General features: G+C 52.7%; 1 protein-coding gene across 8 annotated transcripts in view; it reads right to left on the bottom strand.

The window, feature by feature from the left end:
- LOC118207290 (arginine-glutamic acid dipeptide repeats protein-like) overlaps nt 1-22,500 on the bottom strand; it is a 183,462-nt gene that overhangs the window by 94,915 nt on the left and 66,047 nt on the right. For all 8 annotated transcript variants that reach the window (XM_035380702.1, XM_035380704.1, XM_035380703.1 and 5 more), the window contains one exon: nt 7,752-8,232. In XM_035380702.1, the coding sequence (XP_035236593.1) occupies nt 7,752-8,088 (337 nt within the window). In that variant the 5' untranslated portion in view covers nt 8,089-8,232. The remainder of the gene's footprint in view (nt 1-7,751; nt 8,233-22,500) is intronic.

The raw sequence follows: 22,500 nt of genomic DNA on the forward strand, positions 1-22,500 counted from the left end.
TGCGCCGCTCTGCCGTCAGTCTCCGGCTTAAGCTCATGAATATTCATGAGGGGAGGGGGGGGGGGAGGGGGGCGGGGCGGGGCGAGGGGTGAAGCCCCAGCGGCCCCCGGCTCCTCATCTGCGACTCGCTCATTGTTCAGCGAGCCGTTCTCCGCCGCCAGTCAAGCGCGGCTAATTTAAAACACACCTTCCTCTCGTGAGAGAGGGGAAACCTGCTTCACCTTCCCTCCGCACACGAGCCCCCCTCCTTAACGGCTACAGCTACAGCGCTAACGGGGAAATTAGCCGCACATTCGTTAGGTAACACCAGGGGTTTTTTTGGGGGGGGGGGGGGTTTTCTTTTTTAATATCAGTCATGGTGGTTGAGGGAGAGGCAACAAGCACGAAGAGGAGGAGGAGGAGGTGATGAAGGAGAAACGAAAACATTTCCACGTGAGGAGCAACATTTTCAGACTACATCTCCCCCCCCATTTGCTGCGATAAATAATAAACAAACAAACAAACAGGCAAATAAATAAATCAGGGGACCCCATAAATAACACAGAGGAAGCAGCGGCTGAAGACTTGCTTCAGTCTCAATCCGCTCTTCTGAGCCGTACCGGACTGCTCACGCTGTGGAGTCACAAACAGCTTCTCAGACACGAGGCGTATTCCCCAAATACAGGTTTGACACTTCAACAGTAACAAATCAATTCACAGGCTTTAAAAAAGGACACCTGGAACGCATAAAATGTAAAAACATTTGGGATGTGTGGCCCACGTCTGTTATCTTCAGAGTGAAGCCGTGTCATTCTTTCTTTTCTTTTTGTTTTTCCAGAAATGAAGGTACCTGTACAGTAGCTAAGCAAAACTCTGCTAGCACTAGACACAGCGGTGGGACGTTAGCCGCGCCGCCAGCTAATTAAGGTAACCGTTAATTTTGGGGAGCACAGACCGAACACTTCGGCCAGCCTGGGCACTTGGGACCGAGCTCCCAGCTGAAGACGGACAGGCCTCCAAAACCTCCTTCCCCCCACATCACTTCCTGCAGGAGCTCAGCAGGGGCGGGGGGAGGGAGGGGCCTGAAACGTGAACACGTCGCGAGTTCCCAGGCCGTGTAGCGTACCCTCTTCACGCGGTTCACGCCGCTCTCTTTCAGACGCGCTCAGTAACGCTCAGACAGCGCTAACCCGGGATCTGACCCATTACACATCTGTTCCATTTCACCCCTTTTTTCTCTTTCATTTTTTTTTTTTTTTACATCAGCGTTTCTCACGCTCGCCGGACAGCACGGGCAACCGCTCCTCGTTCTGCAGCCGAAGAAAAAAAAAAAACTTCAGACCAGATCACGTCAAATCTCTGAACCACCTGTTAAAGGCGCATTATACACCGGCCGAGTCTCTCTGGGGCAGAGACGCAAGCCCTTCGACAGCAGCGCTAACTCCAGACACCAGCGCGTTTCTGATCTGCCATCGCCGCGGTGGTGAGAGTTTTAAAAAAAAAAGTCAGTTCCAGACACTGTAAAATACACCCTTAAATGAACCTCCCAGCTTGACACACATCCACTGCCACGTTCAAACGATGAGCCATCGCAGGTCGCAGCGTAGAGAGCTCCCTCCCATTGAGGGCCCTTCACACTTTCCGCTAACGCTAACTAGCGCAGGTGACAACGGTCTGCTGAAGGTCTCAGCTGGGTACGATTTATGTCAGCCATTTTGTGAGGACAGGTGGGGGAGGGGGGGGGTTGCTTTGTTTCTTTGTGGGGCAAGGGCGGGGGGGGGCACTTTTCCTGCTTTATCCGTCAACAGCAGCTGATTGAAATCTGAAGGGAATTCATCACAAGGACGGTGAGATGACAGCGCAGAGGAGAGCGGCGGCGTTTGACGGAGTGATGCCACGCGACGCGGGCCGGGCGCTATAACTCACGCCGCCGCCGCCGGTCCCGCCCTCAAACACGTTGACGCGGAAACGCCGCAGTCTCGTCGCGGTGGAAAAACAAACAGAAAAATGACCCCCCCCCCCCTCGCCCCGGTAACATTACTGCAGCCTTCAGCCGGACGCTCCTCAGCGGCGTCCCGGGGGCTGGCGGGACACGGGGGGGGGCGAGAGAGGCGCCCAAGATGCGCCGCTCGGGGGGGTCAGGCGCCTCGTCGAAAAATACATCATTTCAGACACAGAGCCTCCTTCATAAACAGGCCTGCCCTGCCATTACCCTAACGACTGACATCACTGATGTGGGTCCCGTTGGACCAGAGCGACCGAGCAGCCAACAGACCTCTGATTCTGTTCTATTATGACTGCATCAGTCATGCGTAAATACAGCAACTCACTTCTGCATATTTTGGGTTTTTTAAAGCTGGCGAGGTTTCACATTGAAGAAGTTCCATTTGCGGCAGCGTGAGGTGGACATTTGAAAATATTAGAATAATTAGATATTAAAAATATTCGTCATTAGATTCTCGGTGAAGCTCAGACCTCTGGTGTGTGTGTGTGTGTGTACGTGTGAGTGCGTTTGTGTGTGAGTGTGTGTGCGTGAGTTTGCGCGTGTGCGTTTGTGTGTGTGTGTGTGTGTGTGAGTGCGTTTGTGTGCGAGTGTGTGTGTGTGTGTGTGTATTTGTGTGGGTGTGTGTGTGTGTGAGTGTGTGTGTGCGTGTGAGTGTGTTTGTGTGTGAGTGTGTGAGTGTGTGTGTGCGTGTATGTGTGAGTGCGTTTGTGTGTGAGTGTGTGAGTGTGTGTGTGTGTGAGTGTGTGTGTGCGTGTATTTGTGTGTGTGTGCGTGTGAGTGAGTTTGCGCGTGTGCGCGTGTGTGTGTTTGTGAGTGTGTATTTGTGTGGGTGTGCGTGTGAGTGAGTTTGCGCGTGTGCGTTTGTGTGTGTTTGTGAGACAGAGACAGAGTAGCAGGACTGACCCCTCTCCAGAGCAGCTGACAGTAACACAGGTCCTGGGAAGCAGTGTAATTAGATGACAGCTGTACAGACACCCAGAGCATGCTGGGAAATAGCAGGGAGCCTGTTCAGTGGAAAATGGCTGGAGGGTTTGGGCAGAGAGGGCCGGGCTCCATCATAGCCCCTATATTACCTGAGAAGCCCCGGCCAGCGTAAACACAGGCTCATTTATACCTGCAACACTCAGGGGGGATGACACACAGGACTGCTCACGCTCTGTCTCTCCTCCCCTCGTTTCAGAGAGAGAGAGGGAGAGAGGGAGAGAGAGGGAGAGAGTGAGGGAGAGAGGGAGAGAGAGGGGGAGAGAGAGAGAGAGAGGGACAGAGAGGGAGACAGAGAGGGGGGAGGGAAGGAGAGAGACAGATACAGAGGGAGAGGGAGGGAGAGAGAGAGAGGGACAGAAGGAGAGGGAGGGAGAGAGACAGATACAGAGGGAGGGAAGGAGAGACAGACAGAGAAAATAAATGATAGACAGAGAGGGAGAGAGAAAGAAAGACAAGAGAGAGAGAGAGAGAAAGAAAGCGAGAGAGAGATAGCCTGCTGTAGAGGGCGTCTGTCCCTGGAGGTGGGACCGCACAGAGTGAGGGGGGGGTGGTGTGGGGGGGGAGGAGGCCCTTTTAGAGACAGGACTGCAGAAAGCCAGCGCTGGGCTCAGCCGTATCGATCCCCATCGGTGTGTGTGTATGTGTGTGTGTGTGCTTATAATCTCCTCTCTGGATCCATAATGTGGCTCAGTGCAGTGTATATCCGCACAGCCACGGGGAGCCGGGGCTGGAGGAGCGGCACTCAGAGGCCTGATCGATCGGTCCGCCAGCCTGCCTCCCTCCAGCAGAACCTGCCCGCAATACAAATGGGGAGCGTCCGGCCCCCGCCCCCCGCCCCCCGCTCCCGCGCCAAGAGGAGCGCGCGCCGTGCCTTTAAGACCACAACGGCCCCCGCGTCACCGCAGAAACGCCGCGGCTCGAACCCGACGCGCGGCGAGCTGTGGACTGAGGGGGCAGAGGGGTCTGCTGTGTATTTCAGGGATAAACTGCCACGCAGCGGACTGTCAACCGCTGAAGGTTCCGCCATTTTGTTCGTTTTTTTTTTTTTTTTTTTTTAATCTCCCCTGGTCATGTCTGGAAAAAAGTCTTCCAAGTATTTGTCACGTTCAGTCTAGCGTCAAACGTCTTTCAAGTGGTGCTTCAGGTCTTCTGTGCTTCTGTCCAACCCCTCTCTTGGGGGAAGGGGAGGGAGGTGGAGGGGGTGGGAGGGGGGGGAAGGGAGGTGGAGGGTGTGGGGTGGGGGGGGGGGGGGGTCGGTGGTCATTGTGTGTCACTAGACGAAAATAAAAGGATTTAACATTTAGCAAAGCATGATCCAATCCGGGCTTTGTGCCTGCTTAAGCCACTCAAATCTAATCTGATTGCAGCGGCCCTCCAGAAAAGCGCCACAAAGGGATGAAGGAGCAGCCGCACATGGCGCTGAATATGCAGAGCCCGCCTCCGACAGCACAAGGGATCCGACCGACCGAATCGATATGAATTTAATAGGGGGCCGAGGCTTTAGATGAGATATTATGACACGGGACATTATCGTGGCTACAACCACAGGCTTTTAGGCGTGTGTGTAAAAAAAAAATTTTTTAAAAGAAATCGTTTAAGCCAACGGATTGTTCTTAAACGATGCGAACGGCGCATTAATTCGAAAATTTAAAAAAAGTTCGTAATTAAATCCAACTTCAGGCCGCATAATTGAATTATTTACATGGCGGAGCGTGACTGAAACAAATTATTAGGGGAGCCGCCAGTGTATTCGCGAGTGGAGCGGCCTCGTTCCGAGGGTAAATTCGTTAGCTCGCCCGCGAACCCTGCGCCTCCCCACAAGTCTCCGGCTGGCTGAGCTTCACGAGTGAGAAAATGGCTGCCACAATAAGCAAATCTGCTGGTGTTTCTTTCCCACACATACATTACATTACATTACATTACATTACAGGCATTTAGCAGACGCTCTTATCCAGAGCGACTTACACAACTTTTTACATAGCACTTTACATTGTATCCATTTATACAGCTGGATATATATGCTGAAGCAATGCAGGTTAAGTACCTTGCTCAAGGGTACAACGGCAGTGTCCTTACCCGGGAATCGAACCTGCGACCTTTCGGTTACAAGCCCAGTTCCTTATCCACTGTGCTACACTCCGTATATATATATATACATATATATATATATTTATTTATTTACTAACGCTAGGCAATGTACCGCAACGGTGATTATTATCAAATGCAGTAACGGTCGTCGCGACCATGTGGTGGATTGTCTTCCTTTTCATCTTCTTCTCTGTATTTATACCTGATGTGGTACCGTACGCTCAATTCCGAAAATGCAACGTGCCCTATTACCACCAAAATGTAAAATAAAAAATAAAATACCACAAAAATACCACCAATGGCAATAGCCGTCTATTTTTCGCACTTTATATTCCGAGCTTTTAATCGTGAGAAAATCGTTGGGCCGTTTTGTAATGTTCTCCCGAACGTTTTTGCATAAATTAGGTGAGGGTCACACAGAGGGGTCAGCTCAACTCAGCGAACGATATCCAGCCCAAAATGCATAAAGAGTGCGCTCTAGAGCACGTTTAACCTGCGCTCCATCTTCCAGCGCTAAAGAACCCCCCCCCCGCCCCACCGCCCCACCCTCCCACCCCCACCGCACCCCCCAGCGGTTAAAGGAAGACACGAGGAGGAGCCGCACACACGAGCTGTAGTTTCCCGCGTCTTCGCATTAGAAAGCTAAGCGTCGCGTCCGCACTCCTACTTGACCTTTTCGGTTCCTGGCAGACGAGGGAAAAGGCCGGCCCCCACAGGCTCGGGGGGGTGGGGGGGGGGCTGGGAGGGAGAGTCGCTGGAGCTGAGGCAGGCAACGTTTCGCCTCTCGCTGGACTGGAGTGCCGCTGACACCCCCCCCCCCCCCCCGTGCGAGGCGCTAGTCATTTATAAGAGCTCTGAGAGCGGCAGGCTGTGCTCACCGCTCTGCTAAAGGTTGCCTCTCCCTGCCTCCATCTGCACCAGTAATAACCAGAGCCCCAGCAGGGCGCACTCGCACCCCCAGAGCGGGGCTCCGTCCCCTCTCCCCCGCGCCCCCGCTCCCCTGCAGGTGGGACTGCCATAATCTCCCCTTAAAAGAGAAAATCCTGTCGGGTAATTCATGCCGCGCGTAATATACGAGCTCCGGGAGGAAACCTGTTATAGCGGGGCGGGGGCGAAAAGCCAGCCCCGACCGTAGAGAACGCGGGGAACAGCGACTAGCGTGAAAATGTCAGCCCCGATTCAGACGGGGGTCTCAGCGGCAGAGCGATAGCCAGCGCTTTTCTCCCAGTGACACATCAAACAGCGCAATTCTGAAAATGACCGCCCGGCAGTGGGGTAGAGGGGGTGGGGGGGTGGGGGGGGGGTGATTTCAGCAGCAGAATTCCAGGAATGTAATAACACCGGGCCAGGCCAAAGCAGAGTTAATCTGGAGCAGATTTCACACAGCGTTACGCTCACGGGGACTTTCCCTCTGTCAAGCAGGTGGACACGGGCAATTCACACAGGCCCAGATAAGTGTGTGTGTGTGTGTATGTGAGTGTGTGTGTGTGTGCGTGTGTGAGTATGTGTGTGTGTGTATGAGTGAGTGAGTGTGTGTATGTGTGTGTGTGTGTGTGTGTGTGTGTGTGTATGAGTGAGTGAGTGTGTGTGTGTGCATATATGTGTGTGAAAGAGTGTGTGAGTGAGTGATAGTGAGTGTGTCTGTTGAGAGTGAGTGAGTGAGTGAGTGTGCGTGCATGTGAGGGTGTGTGAGTGTGTAAATGTGTGTGTATGTGTCTGAGCCTGTGTGCGTGCCTGTGTGTGTGCGCACGTACGTTTGTGTGTTTGTATACGTATGTGCGTGAGTGTGAGTGTGCATGTGTGGGTGCGTATATGTGTGTGTGCATGCGTGTGCGTGTTCGTTTGCGTATGTGCGTGAGTGTGAGTGTCAGTGTCAGTGTGTGTGAGTGTGTGTAAGTGTGCTTGTGTATACGTGTGTGTGAGTGTGTGTGTGTGTAAGTGTGCTTGTGTATACGTGTGTGTGAGTGTGTGTGTGTGTAAGTGTGCTTGTGTATACGTGTGTGTGAGTGTGTGTGTGTGTGAGTGTGAGTGCGTGCGTGTGTGTGTGTGTGTGTGTGTGAGTGTGTGTGTGTGAGTGAGTGTGCTTGTGTATACGTGTGCGTGAGTGTGTGTGTGAGTGAGTGCGTATGTGTGTGTGTGTAAGTGTGCTTGTGTATACGTGTGAGTGAGTGTGTGTGTGTGTGTGTGTGTGTGTGTGTGCTTGTGTATACGTGTGTGTGAGTGTGTGTATGAGTGAGTGAGTGTGTGTGTGTGTGTGTGTGTGTGTATGAGTGTGAGTGTGAGTGTGGGTGTGAGTGTGCTTGTGTATACGTGTGTGTGAGTGTGTGTGTGTAAGTGTGCTTGTGTATACGTGTGTGTGTGTGTGCTTGTGTATACGTGTGTGTGAGTGTGTGTGTGAGTGTGAGTGTGAGTGTGTGTGAGTGTGAGTGTGTGTGTGAGTGTGTAAGTGTGCTTGTGTATACGTGTGTGAGTGTGTGTGTGTGTGTGTGTGTGTGTGTGTGAGTGTGTGTATACGTGTGTGTGTGTGTGTGCTTGTGTATACGTGTGTGTGAGTGTGTGTGTGAGCGTGAGTGTGAGTGTGTATACGTGTGTGTGAGTGTGTGTGTGAGCGTGTGTGTGAGTGTGTATACGTGTGTGTGAGTGTCAGTGTCAGTGTGTGTGAGTGTGTACATGAGTGCAGTAACGCAGGACTCACCGCCCGGTCTGTAGACGGTCTCGTCCTCGGTGATGAAGGAGGTGATCTCCCCGTTCTCCGTGCGCTCGTAGCGCGACTTCTTCTTGGGCGTCTTCTTCTTGCCCTTCTTGGAGGACTCCTCGGTGGTGGCGCTGGCCGCGTCGTTGTCCTCGTCCTCGCTGTGGTCGCTCTCGGCGTAGTTCTTGGCCCCGCCCTCCAGGGTGCAGCTGCGGCGGGGCCGCGAGCTCTCGCTCTCCCGGGCCTTGTCCCGTTTGTCCCGGTCCCGGTCTCTGTCCCGGTCGCGGTCCCGGTCCCGCTCGCGCTCGCGCTCCTTGTCCTTCTCTTTGTCGGCGGTCATGATTCGCCAGGTGCCTTGCTGCGTCCTCTCACGGCTGGGCCTCCGTGAAAGGTAGACAGTGAGCCTGGGCTTCAGTCTTCTGAATTTACCACTCAAATCCAGGAAAAATTCAGCCTCACCAACAACCCCGCGAATTCACAAGAGCTGTAGAGGAGAAAAAGACATTAAATTAACCTTCTGAAGAGCAGGCTGCAGTGTTCTAGAACTCCCTTGCCTTCAATTACCAGCAGTGATTATGACATCAGCATTAGAATGTTCAGTTAAGAACATTCTAATCATATATTTGTGACCTCACACCTCTAAAGGGTTAAAGGGTTAACGAGCACAAGGTGCACGAGCGAAACCTTCCATCACCACACGCCCTTCATACTGAAGAGGGAGGAGGATGAGAGGGATAAAGAAGGTGGTTATGGGTAACGCCGCTCAGCTCAGTCCTTCCACAATCACCAGAGGAGCACCACTGAGGGAACCCAGCGCGGGCACGCAGAGCAAGGCCTGCGTTAAGCGCACGCAAACCTAAAAGCCTTTCCCTACCGCCCGGCTCACCTCCCCAGCGGGGTCCAACGAATGCTCCCCAACACAAGGACCCTGAACGAGACTCCCCACCGTGTTACCATCGCGCACAAACCACAGCAAAGTCTGACAGGATATCAGGCTTACGGGGCAGGGATTCTTTTTACATCGCTATTTCAGGCTGATTTCATCCAATCACGGCGCGTTATTTTCAACCCCTTGTGAATACCAGCACTGAAGTCAGCAGTGATGGGACTTAAGAACAGCCCCAGGCCACCGGGACGTGGAGGGGGGGGGGATTTTGGGGATGGATCCCAGTTCAGCGGCCTGCATCCTCAGCAGAGACGTTACCTCGGGCTGGACTCTTCCCTTTTAAATCCAAACTGACAGCTCGGGATGGGGGGGGGGACAGGGGCAACCCTCCGCGGAGACGACAGAGCACAGAGAATCTGCTTTTACCGTCCCAAATTGCTCCTTTCCCCTTCCCGATTCACAGATTATTATAGAGGAAATATGGGTAGCTATGAAAGACAACGGCAGAAAGAAAAAAAACAAACAAAAAAAAAAAACATAAATTAAGAAAGCAGAGCAGAAACCGAAGGGCCAATCCTGAGCAAAACAGCCTGTCACATGGCAGTAGCTGGCCAATGAGGTAAAGGTAAACTCACTTCGCTCGCATCGCCTCCGCAAGTTCGACCGCACGCCTGCCAACGGCAGCCGTTCCCAAATGAGATAAAGACGACACGCGCTCACTGTGGAGCTGAAACTGGCTGCCGCTCCGAACGTGAAGAGAGCAGCGGAGAGAAAGAGAGAGAGGCGGGCAGAGCGGAGAGGTGTGTCAAACAAAAGACTCGCTGGTAGGGAGGTGGGAGGGTGGAGGTGTGGGGGGTGGGGGAGAGGGGGGGGGGGGGGGGGGGGGGGGGGGGGGGGGTGGAGGGGTGGGGGGGGGGGGGGGGGGGGGGTGGGGGGGGGGGGGGGGGGGTGGGGGGGGGGGGAGTGGTTTTGGCAAGGGCAGAGGCGCTGTTGACAACAACACTCCTCACTGGCAGCCTGTCATCTCCAGAGCGGCCCCCCGACCGACGGGGCAGCTGCTTCTGTCGTCACGAGCGGTGCACACGGCGCGGCGCTCCCCGGTGGCCACGCGGTGCGGTGCAGCGCGGCGGGTTTTCCGCGGCTATTAATCACCCCGCCATGAGCTTCCCGCCGCCCCCTCCCCCCCCCCCCGCCGGGGCGCGTCCGCACCTCCGCCTTCCCGCGCGGGACGGCCCGATCCCAGCGTCGATCCGCCCCCGACCCTACGCACACCGCGCAGCCGCTGAGGTCATCGCGTCATCCGCGAGACCAGGGGACGGGTCGCCGACGGCAACGGCGCCTTTTCTGATTACAGCCGAACCCGGCTCACACCCCCCCTTGTTGTTTTCGGCTGACTTTTCGGGACGTCACACGGCCTGCAGTACCAGCGGCGAAAACACCTCAAACCAAAAATCAAAAGTGCTTCAGCAACCGGTGTTAAAACAGAAGGAGGTTGGGGAAGTAAAAGACACAGAACATTAAATTAATCAGGGAATTAAGGAAGCTGGGCACCATCTGAGTTTACCTGCTGATCACACAGTGTAATGGAGGGGAGGTCCATGAGCAATATCACCATCACCGCCACACCTAAAATCTCTTATTACTTCAGTTATTTTTGGCTTCTTTTTCACCCCTCTGAGACACCGATATTACCGCGTCCTCAAAAACGCTGTTATCCAACCGCTTCCCCCCAAATGAGCTTCCATGGCTACTCTACTGGAGGAAGAGCCCACGCCCCCCCAGAGAAACTACCCTAGGCTGGACACTTTAGCCCCTTACCCACTTCTGTGACCCACGTCTAATATGCTCAGCCACAGTTTTTCTAAACTATACATGAAAACAACAGCATGTACGCTAGCCGTTGCTTAGCGTCTACAGTCGCACCAGTATGGATGTCTGTACAAAGTGCTCTTCATATGCAGTTTGCAACCACAGCCCTCTCTCTCTCTCTCTCTCCAGGCCCCCATTTTGGGCGCTGTAGTTTTAGATTGGAAACCCGCTGACTAGGCGGGAGACTCTGGCACACGTCCGCCTGCCACATCCCGCGGTGGAGCTGCGTGAGTCGGGCGCGGAAATTCACTCGCGCGTGACATTCGCCACGTGGGGGTGGGGGGTGGTCTCACATCACCCGCTTCGGCTCGGCACCAGAGGCTGGGGGTGCGAGCCAGGCCGTTAAAATACAAACGGATCCCGCATTTTTTTTTTTTTTTTTTGAAAAAGAGCGGGAAACGCGAGCCCGTCTCCCAGAACGCACGCTCGCGTTCCCGATTAGCGAATCTTCGTTGCGAGCGAGCGCTTCTCGCCGTTTTCCATCGCTCCCCGGGCCTCTCAAACTCTCCTTCCCCCGCGTCGTCTTTCGTATTATATCCATCTCACTCGCTGGCGCGGGTTCCGCTCGGCGATTTTAATCCAAACCGCTAACTGCGGGTAAACAAACGCAGGCCCCCCCCTCACCCGCCGCTTCTAAAGAGACCGTAAAGGGGGGGGGGCGGCGCGTTTAAAAAAAAACTCCGAAAACCGAAGGAGACGAAAACATGGCGGAACTCTCCGGCGGCGCGTAGCTGCGGTCGCATATTTCATTTCGCGTAACCGCCGGCAACACAAACAATCTGCAGGCAGGCAGCGGGGTCCGCGGGGACGGGGAAAAGGAAATCCAAACGCAAAACAGACAATTAACGAAAACGGCTCACTTTCAGACGGCTGCGAGATTCTGGAAACGATTTCTCAGAGAAATTATTTCGCGATGAACGTATGACTGGCAGAGACTAACGCAGGCTTTTCAAGAAAAAACCTCTGAAGCAGTGAAATTAGCGCGGATCGAGCAAAAGGAAATTGAGAGTGACGTTAGCCTTGGGACTGAGCACGCCTTTCCCACAAACATGCTGGACTTGCAAACAATTTTAGATAATGGGGTGGCCATAAAGGCTTTTTAAAAAAGGCTTCAAGCTCTTTTTTTTTGGTTAACCGTTTCTTTGAACACCATGACAAATCCAGTCCTAACATTATTGTTAAGTTAGTCATACTCGTGTAACCACAGCAGTGTTTTATCCAAAAATACAGCCAAGGCCAGTTCCCAGCTGGGAATACTTGGGTAATTCATTCTGCATTTGAAAATGGCCGTCTGTTTTATGACGAGACCTTGGATGTATAAACGAAGACGTGTGGAAAAACCACAATAAAGGGAAGCCAAATTTTCTGTGTAAATGAGCAGATTAATCTCACAACCTAGAAATGAACACCCAACACATTTATGTGAAAAAGAAGGCCCAGCGCCTGGCTTCACACTGACTCTGTTAACACGACACTGTTCATTTCTGGGTGTTACTGCCGTGCACAGTCTAGTCCAGCTCAGGCTTCATGTAAAAAAGCTGAACCAGTTAAAACTGACTGCGAGAGATTGGTCTCCTTCAGTACCACAGCCCCACAGTGAACCTTCTGTCGAACGAAACGCATTCATTCAACAACGGTAGCAGGTTGATTTGGCAATTCCTAAGAGGAAAGTTTTGGCCAGCTTAGAACATTCTGTCCAGTTAATACGTATTTAAATGAAAGCAGAAATGAACACTGAATACTTCCCTCTGATAAACATCGGCTCAACCAGATTGTTTTTGAAACCAACTGCCAAATTCCAGCTTTCAGATGTACTGAAAAAGGGGTCTACTGATCAGAGTACACTAACAAGTGTACACTGTACATACTGACAAGTATACTCACCATTCACCATTCATATTCTCCATTACTTCTATTTGCGAAAGCACTATTAAGACTTTAAACCAGGGGTGCACAACAAGGGCCAAACCATTTCAGGATTTTGTGTGAACATTTGCCAACATTTATTTAATTAGCCCAATCATACCTTGATCTGACATGTGTATGAGCCCCAGCTACAGCCACAGACTGCAAGTGTATCCTAGAGATTTTACTGAGCCCAAGTGCAGGAGCGAAGCAGCGTAGTTCATAGAGCTGTCGGAAAACGATATCTATGGTAATCGGTTGGAATAAAAACCCGCACGCAGATCAGCCCTCCGGGACCGGAGTTGCGCACCCCTGCTTTAAACCTTTCACAATTTACTGCGAAAGCGGTTTGAACAGATGGTTGTACGACCCACTGAATTTCCATCCTGTGGCCTTGCATTTTTTTAAAAACCCATCCTTCATTTCCAAAACCAGCAGGTACCCTAACTCATACCTCTTTATTTGTTCCCAAAACCTGCCGTCAGACACACTTCTGTTTTTTCGATCGAAAGGGCCATTTTGTGCTTCCTGTGAGATGGGTTTGAGCAGGTGACCGCGCGACCTGGCGCTCGCAGCAGGACGGCACGGGTTCGATCGCAGGGGAGCCGGACGTCTGAGGCCCCGCAAGGAATCCAGACAATCGCAGCCTTCCCATAATCCCACATTCCGCTCCATTTCAGCACACACCCTAAACTCCTGCACTGTCCATAATCCCGCATTCCGCTCCATTTCAGCACACACCCTAAACTCCTGCACTGTCCATAATCCTGCATTCTGCTCCATTTCAGCACACACTCTAAACTCCTGCACTGTCCATAATCCCACATTCCGCTCCATTTCAGCACACACCCTAAACTCCTGCACTGTCCATAATCCCACATTCCGCTCCATTTCAGCACACACTCTAAACTCCTGCACTGTCCATAATCCCGCATTCCGCTCCATTTCAGCACACACTCTAAACTCCTGCACTGTCCATAATCCCGCATTCCGCTCCATTTCAGCACACACTCTAAACTCATGGTCTGTCCATAAGCCCGCATTCCTCTCCATGTCAGCTCACACCTCTTGCGCTGCTCTTAGATGTGGGAAACTGGGCGGGTGGCTTCCATTCGGCCTGAGCCTGTGCTTTTCCACGGCGCTCCGAGCCTGAGGATCAGCACAGAGCCTTCAGACCTCCACAGTGAAATACAGACACCGTAGCGCCGGATCGCTCATATCCGCTACAGCCCTGAAGCACCGACGCATCGTCCTACAAAGAGGCCTTCAAATGCATCCCACAGCGCTGAAATCTCATCAAATTATCAAGCAAAACAAGACCAGCTGTACACACGCGACGCTTAATAGATCAACAGCTTCAGCTGCCACTTTAAACAAGCACTCTGTGGACTGTAATGCGATTTAATAGCATATTAAGAGGTTTCTCAATGAGCGAAGGCACACAGATTTTAAAAAACTGCATGTCAGAGATGAAAAGGAGAGATGAAAAGGGAAGGCAAACACATCTAGCTCGCAGAACAAACATGAGGAGAAAGGATGCGTCTAATTATGGCGAGCTGTCCAGCCGTATTTGCACTGCGTCAGTCACTGGACGACTGCGCAGCTGGACAGTCGTATTTGCACTGCGTCAGTCACTGGACGACTGCGCAGCTGGACAGTCGTATTTACACTGCGTCAGTCACTGGACGACTGCGCAGCTGGACAGCCATATTTGCACTGCGTCAGTCACTGGACGACTGCGCAGCTGGACAGTCGTATTTACACTGCGTCAGTCACTGGACGACTGCGCAGCTGGACAGCCATATTTGCACTGCGTCAGTCACTGGACGACTGCGCAGCTGGACAGCCGTATTTGCACTGCGTCAGTCACTGGACGACTGCGCAGCTGGACAGCCGTATTTGCACTGCGTCAGTCACTGGACGACTGTGCAGCTGGACAGCCATATTTGCACTGCGTCAGTCACTGGACGACTGCGCAGCTGCCCAGCCGTATTTGCACTGCGTCAGTCACTGGACGACTGCGCAGCTGGACAGCCATATTTGCACTGCGTCAGTCACTGGACGACTGCGCAGCTGGACAGCCGTATTTGCACTGCGTCAGTCACTGGACGACTGCGCAGCTGGACAGCCATATTTGCACTGCGTCAGTGCCGAGTGGCTGCGCAGCTGGACAGCCGTGATGCGTGTCAGCTGCAGTTCCTGTCCAATAGGAGGTCTCCGTGCTGCAAGTGCACACTTCTGCACAACCCACCTCACCTCCCCCCCTGCAACCTTACAGCATGCTTCCACACTCCCCCACACAAATCAGCGCAATTCTGGTCAGAAAATGGCTCCACTTCTAGGTTTAATTTTCCCCTATCTGGCTGGAGAAAGAAAGCTCTTAAAGACCCAGTGTGCAATCACTCTTTTCCAGAGTTAATTACGCCAACATGCCACTTCACAAAGATGTAAGATTATTTTTTTCCCGCCCACAGAGAAGTACTGAAATTTCCTTTTGATGTTAAGTAATTTCTAAACACAGCAGGACACTGAAATGGCCATGTCTGTTCTATATGGATATTCACTTCAAGTTAACTGCAGACTGAGAGCCCGCAAAAGGATCTTGCCGCTGGGTAGCTCAGCTTTGCCACTTATGCAAGAAAAGTGATCTCCTACAGACCAACACCAAATCCTCCAGTGCTGAGCAATATAAGAACTTTGTTGTTTTCAGGATAAAAACTCATTTAAACTCTCAACTGGGCTAAAAGAGGCTCAGTGTCACAGCATGCCTTGTCTTGCACTTTTTCCTCTGCAACTTTTTCTTTTCTTTTTTTTTTTTTTATTTAAAAAGGATGATTTTGTTTGTTGGGAGTCTTAACTGTGAAGAATTCCCATATTGTGATGCCGGTTTTATAGCCAAATACAGGCTTTTACTTTCATTAGGATTTAAAAACCAGCACAAGATCAATTTTCCTAAACTCCCTTTACATCATTGCCAGAACACAGTGCAAGAAACCAAATCCAGATAAAAATGCCAACTAGTCACTTGACTGGATTCCATTTAGCAGGGATGCAGATACAGGCACAATACTCATAATCATACTCATAATCATACTCATAATCATACTCATAATCATACTCAGCCTGATCCACAGTCAGCTCCTGAGGACAATAAACATCCGAAGGTCATAAACATTCAGCAATAACCAGCACTACACAATTATATGAAAGGAGGCCCATCAGGATTAAATACAGTCATATTTAAAGACTTTCTGATTGGCTGGTGGCCTGAAGAACTGAGGACAAAGCAGAACCTTCATGGACACATGCTTTGCATTTTCCCAGAAGCCGGGCGGACTCAGACCTAGTTAAGCTTCAACAGGAGATGAACAGAAAATAAAATCCCTAATGTGTTAATGATAGCTAAAGAATGAACAGAACTCAACTTCCAGACTGCTCACAGCTACTTGAGTACACAACTCTGCCACAAAGGACACAGACTAGAGCAGAAGATTACAACACTGTCCTGTGCTGCTTTACACAACACCGTGGTTTACTGTGTGTGTGTGTGTGTGTGTGTGCGTGTGTGTGAGAGACTGTGTACGTGTGTGTGTGTGTGTGACATGCGTGCGCATCTGTAATGTGTGTGTGTGTGTGTGAGATTGTGTGTGAGTGTGTGTGCGTGTGTGTATGTGTGTGTGTGAGAGACTGTGTGTGTGTGTGTGTGTGTGTGAGAGACTGTGTGTGTGTCAAACCCTTCTGTCTTCCAGCTTGAGCCGGTTCACTACAGTTCAAATCCTCCTTCCTAAAAAAGAAACGGGGGCAAAGCCACCAGACGGATGAAACCGGGGCACATCCCGGGCTCAGGTTCGCCCCGGGCCCGGGTCGGTCAGGGTGCGCAGAGCTCTGAAGCGTCCCGCCCGCGAGATCTCCCAGCAGCCCCTGCTCCCCGAGGCGGCGCTCGATGCCGGCACGTTCCGCGTTCCGAGCCGCCGTTCCGAAAGCGGCCCTTTCTGCCCGAGCGCTCTGTTCACCGCTGCCTCACCTCCCACAGGCTCTGTTCACCGCTGCCTCACCCCACACAGGCTCTGTTCACCGCTGCCTCACCCCACACAGGCTCTGTTCACCGCTGCCTCACCCCAGACAGGCTCTGTTCACCGCTGCCTCACCCCCAGACAGGCTCTGTTCACCGCTGCCTCACCCCAGACAGGCTCTGTTCACCGCTGCCTCACCCCCCACAGGCTCTGTTCACCGCTGCCTCACCCCACACAGGCTCTGTTCACCGCTGCCTCACCTCCCACAGGCTCTGTTCACCGCTGCCTCACCCCACACAGGCTCTGTTCACCGCTGCCTCACCCCACACAGGCTCTGTTCACCGCTGCCTCACCCCACACAGGCTCTGTTCACCGCTGCCTCACCCCACACAGGCTCTGTTCACCGCTGCCTCACCGCACACAGGCTCTGTTCACCGCTGCCTCACCCCACACAGGCTCTGTTCACCGCTGCCTCACCCCCGACAGGCTCTGTTCACCGCTGCCTCACCCCAGACAGGCTCTGTTCACCGCTGCCTCACCCCAGACAGGCTCTGTTCACCGCTGCCTCACCCCCACACAGGCTCTGTTCACCGCTGCCTCACCCCAGACAGACTCTGTTCACCGCTGCCTCACCCTCAGACAGGCTCTGTTCACCGCTGCCTCACCCCACACAGGCTCTGTTCACCGCTGCCTCACCCCCGACAGGCTCTGTTCACCGCTGCCTCACCCCAGACAGGCTCTGTTCACCGCTGCCTCACCCCCAGACAGGCTCTGTTCACCGCTGCCTCACCCCACACAGGCTCTGTTCACCGCTGCCTCACCCCCGACAGGCTCTGTTCACCGCTGCCTCACCCCAGACAGGCTCTGTTCACCGCTGCCTCACCCCCAGACAGGCTCTGACAGCGCTGCGATAGAGAAAAAAGGGCGGAACTTCCACCTCCTACACCAAAAAAAAAATCAGTTATTGAGAGCATGATCTCTCAGTGCGGGGATGACTTTTCTATTTACAGTGAGTCAGAGATAAAGACTCCGGGCGGCTGAACTCGGGGTGCTCCGGCTCGGCCGCGAACACCGGAGGCGCCGAATATCAACAAATCTCCGCCCCGCCCGAGCTCCACCAGAGTGCCGGGACGCTTTCCGAAAAGCAGAAGCAAGGAGGGCTTCCTTCACCCCCCACCTCACCCCAGAGGGGACGCAACAAGTGAACACTCACTCTCAAAAACAAACAGGCCTCGTGTGATTAGTCTAATCAGAAAGATATTGGGAAAAAGGGGAGTTGTATTAACAGGGATACATGAGCGTTAAGAGGAGAAGCATTAAATCTCCAGATTGAATTGTTAGCGTGGCTCCCCCCCCCCCCCCCACGCCCCCCCACGCCCCCCGGGTGGACAGACGCGGCTTATCGGATCCGCGACAGGCTTTCGCGGGCGCCGAGGAGACGCATTACCGTTTCGTAACCGCCAAACAGGCCGGTCACCAAAAACCATCACAGCAACCGGCTGCTTCCTTTACAAAAAAAAAAAACAAGAAGAAGAAAAAAAGAGATTTTAAAAAAGGAGGGGGGAGATTGAGACGGCTTTCTGCTGTGTGCCGACACACCGCTCTCTCTCTCTCCCGAGACACCCAGCTCTTCAGCAGAGTCTCCAGAGGGCTCCGCTACATCTCCGCAGGCTTTTGTTTCCGAACGCCGTTTCCACGGCGATGTTCACACGGATCCCGTTGGAATACGTTCACAATTAAACTGTCTTTATTTATTTTATTCTTTTTAAGCCCCTCCCCTTCCCCCTCACCCCTCCCCCCCCCCCCATGTGTTCCTTTGATCCATCCATCAAGTGAATTAATTGTCTTGCCAGTCAAGTGTGAGTGCATGAGATGAGATAAAACGCTCAGATAGACCGCGCTGTGTATAATGGGGGGCGGGCGGCCGGGGGGGGGGGGCGGGGGGTTAGGCAATAAAAAAACGCAGGGCTTCCTCAATCAAACGCCCAGAGCATTTCCTGATTAATACAATGGAGAGCCGTGTGATGAGCAAACAAAGGATTACACACACACACGCAGACAGGCGCAGGGCTGTGGGCAGGGGAAGCGGACAGGGCTCTCCTTCGCCACACATTACCAGCTCGCCTAAAACAACATGTCATCCTTTCACTACATGATTCACCTTCCGGAGAGCTCCCCTCTCAGCCAGAAACCTATAATTACCGCTCTCAGGAGCCGGGCTGGGAGACATGATATTACCCAGGAGAGCGAGACGCACAGCAACACTACTCAGGGCACTGAGGAAGACTCTATTGTCCCCTACAGACAGTCACACAGGCAGAAACACACACACACACCCTCTATCTCTCTCTCTCTCTCCCTCCCTCTCTATCTCTCTATCTATCTCTCACTCTCACACACACACACAGACACACACACCCTCTCTATCTCTCTCTCTCTCTCTCCCTCCCTCTCTTTCTCTCTATCTATCTCTCACTCTCACACACACACACACACACCCTCTATCTCTCTCTCTCTCCCTCCCTCCATCTCTCTCTCTCTATCTCTCACTCTCACACACACACACTCTCTCACACAAACACATACACACACAAACACGCACACACACACACACATCACACACACACACATACACACACATGCGCACACACACACACTCACACACACACACACACACACACGCGCGCACACACACACATATACACACACATGCGCACACACACACACACACACGCACACGCACACGCACGCTTCTCTTCTGTCTCGTGGCGGGAGAGAGAGAGAGAGAGCTGTTCCCAGCGGCGGCGCAGAGAGGCCGTGGGGTCAGCCGCGCACAAACATTTGCGGACTGAATTATTTACAGGCGATCTGGTGGCGTTTTTAACTCCACGTCTCCGAGCAGATGGGGCGGCGAACGAGCCCCCCCCCCCCATTCAGAGCTGCATCGCGGCGTCGTCGCGGCGACGCGGCCGCGGTGCCAAGAGCGGCTCCGCTCCGCCCCCCCCCCCCCCAGGTACCTCGGGATGGCATTACCGCTAATTAGCCACGGCTTTTGTTTCTGGAGCGGGCCACCTCTCCGTCACCCGCTAACCGCCGGGCAACGGCCTCTCTGATGGCGCCGGCTGCACTCACTAACCCCTCTTTGTTACACTTCATCCTCCCAGCCAAGCCTCTCGCTCTCTCTCTGTGTCTCTGTGTCTCTCTCCCTCTCCCTCTGTCTCTCTGTCTCTCTCCCTCTCTCCCTCTCCCTCTCTCTCTCTCTCTGTCTCTCTGTGTCTCTCTCCCTCTCCCTCTCCCTCTCTCTCCCTCTCCTTCTCTCTCTCTCCCCCTCTCTCTCCCTCTCCCTCTCCCTCCCTCTCTCACTGTCTCTCTCTCTCTCTCTCTCTCCCTCCCTCTCGCTCTCTCTGTGTCTCTCTCCCTCTCCCTCTCCCTCCCTCTCCCTCTCTCACTGTCTCTCTCTCTCTCTCTCCCTCCCTCTCTCTGTCTCTGTGTCACTCTCCCTCTCTCTCTCTCACTGTCCCTCTCTCCCTCTCTCTCTCTGTCTCTCTCCCTCTCTCACTCTCTCTCCCCCTCTCCCTCTCTCTCTGTCTCTGTCTCTCTGTGTCTCTCTCCCTCTCTCTCTCCCTCTCTCACCCCCGTTTGTGTGAGGCATTAAAGCTAATAAAACATCGTTTAAAAAAGACAGCCCCTCCGTTTTCACATCTGCAGCAGCCTGTCCTCAGCCGGTAATATATGTAATTACTAAAAAAAAAATGAATAATGAAATGTCACAAAAAAAATAATAAATTACATGTGAAGGGGAGATCACGATGTCAAGGTTTTACGCTCGACTCTTTCTCTCTGAACAAACAGCGATCCTCCACGGCCACAGACAATGCACTTTAAACACTCACGGGAAAACAATATAAATCATTTTTTTTTTAAATGCTTCTGAGTAACCGCTGCTTTTAAACTATAGCCCACCACGAGGGCATGTTGTAAATATAATTCTAAATGTGTTTCCTTTCACTGAAAAGAGCGGGGGGGAGGGGGAGGGGGGTAATAAAATGCTGGAGGAACAGGCAGGATCTGAGCTGCCCTATCCTCTGTGGACGACTCATAAAACATGCATCTGACTATTACAGCTCCAGCGTTTCAGCTAACCCTGAGAGGGTCCTGGGAAAGATACACACACACATACATCATATCACACACACACGCACGCACGCGCGCACACACACCATATCACACACACACGCATGCGCGCACACACACCATATCACACACACACGCACGCGCGCACACACACCATATCACACACACACGCGCGTGCGCACACACACCATATCACACACACACGCACGCGCACGCGCACACACACCATATCACACACACACACACACACACCATATCACACACACACACACACACACACACATCACATCACACACACACGCACGCGCGTGCGCACACACCATATCACACACACACGCACACACACACCATATCACACACACACGCACGCACGCGCGCACACATACATCATATCACACACACACACACACACCATATCACACACACACACACACACACACACATCACATCACACACACACGCACGCGCGTGCGCACACACCATATCACACACACACACACACACACACCATATCACACACACACACACCATATCACACACACACGCACGCGCGTGCGCACACACCATATCACACACACACGCATGCGCGCACACACACCATATCACACACACACACACGCGCACACACACACACCATATCACACACACACGCATGCGCACACACACACCATATCACACACACACGCGCACACACACCATATCACACACACACACACACGCATGCGCGCACACACACCATATCACACACACACACACACACACACACACATCACACACGCACACGCGTGCGCACACACACCATATCGCACACAAACCATACCACACACACACACATGCGCACACACACACCATATCACACACACACGCACACACACACCATATCATACATACGCACATACATCATATCACACACACAGACAGACACACACACACACACGCACATCATATCACACACACAGCCAGACACACACACACACACACATACATCATATCACACGCGCGCACACACACACACATCATATCACACACGCACGCGCACACACATCTCTCACACACATTACACACACTCAGTCATTACGTCACACACATCACACATAATCATCATATCACACACACACATCACAGATACATCGTATTATATACACGCACATAATCATCATATCACACACACACACGCACACATACCATACACACATCACACAGACACGCACACAAGCACACAGACACATCACACGTAGATACACACACACAAATGCTATTTTGTGCACATTATTGTTTTTCCTAACCTATTCTGTTGTATTTTTCATTTTTTCCGAGCAGATGTTGAGAGAGAGAAAACCTGAAACCAGGCCCCAGAACAAAAAAAGGGCTTGTGTTGGTGTGGGTTCTGGCTCCGCTTTTTAAGTGGCGTACAGTAGCGCTGTTTGAGATCAGATTAACTCCGCCCGTCCATGTGTGAAATGGAGACTTGATCCCTGACTGATACTGCGCGCTCTGCGCTGCCTCCAGCAATCGGGGCTGCATATTTTATTTATTTTTATTTTTTTATCATTCCATAATGCCGTAACAACTGTAATGTATTCGATTACGCGTCGCGTCCTTCGCCGGGGCCCGGGAAAAACGCAAGGGCCTGTAAATGCGCTGTGTTTAACAACAAAGCCGGCGAAGGGGTGGTGGGGGTGGTGGGGGGGGGGGTGTCTCGTGCGTCGCGCGCGCGGCGGCGACTCCAGCTGAGCGAGCCCCGCTTTGAGCACGGCAACGGGGCGGAGAGAGAGAGAGAGAGAGCGCCAGATCAGATACAAACACACTCAGGAAACGCTAAAGCTCAGCTTCTAGCACAGCTGCGAGATTTGGGGGAGCCGGGGGGGGGGGGGGGGGGGGAAAGCGAGGTAATTCCTTCCTCTCCACGGCAACACAAAGGAGATGCTAAAAGTAACCCAAACAC

The sequence above is a fragment of the Anguilla anguilla genome, chromosome 11, assembly GCF_013347855.1.
Source record: "Anguilla anguilla isolate fAngAng1 chromosome 11, fAngAng1.pri, whole genome shotgun sequence".
Classification (NCBI taxonomy): Eukaryota; Metazoa; Chordata; class Actinopteri; order Anguilliformes; family Anguillidae; genus Anguilla; species Anguilla anguilla.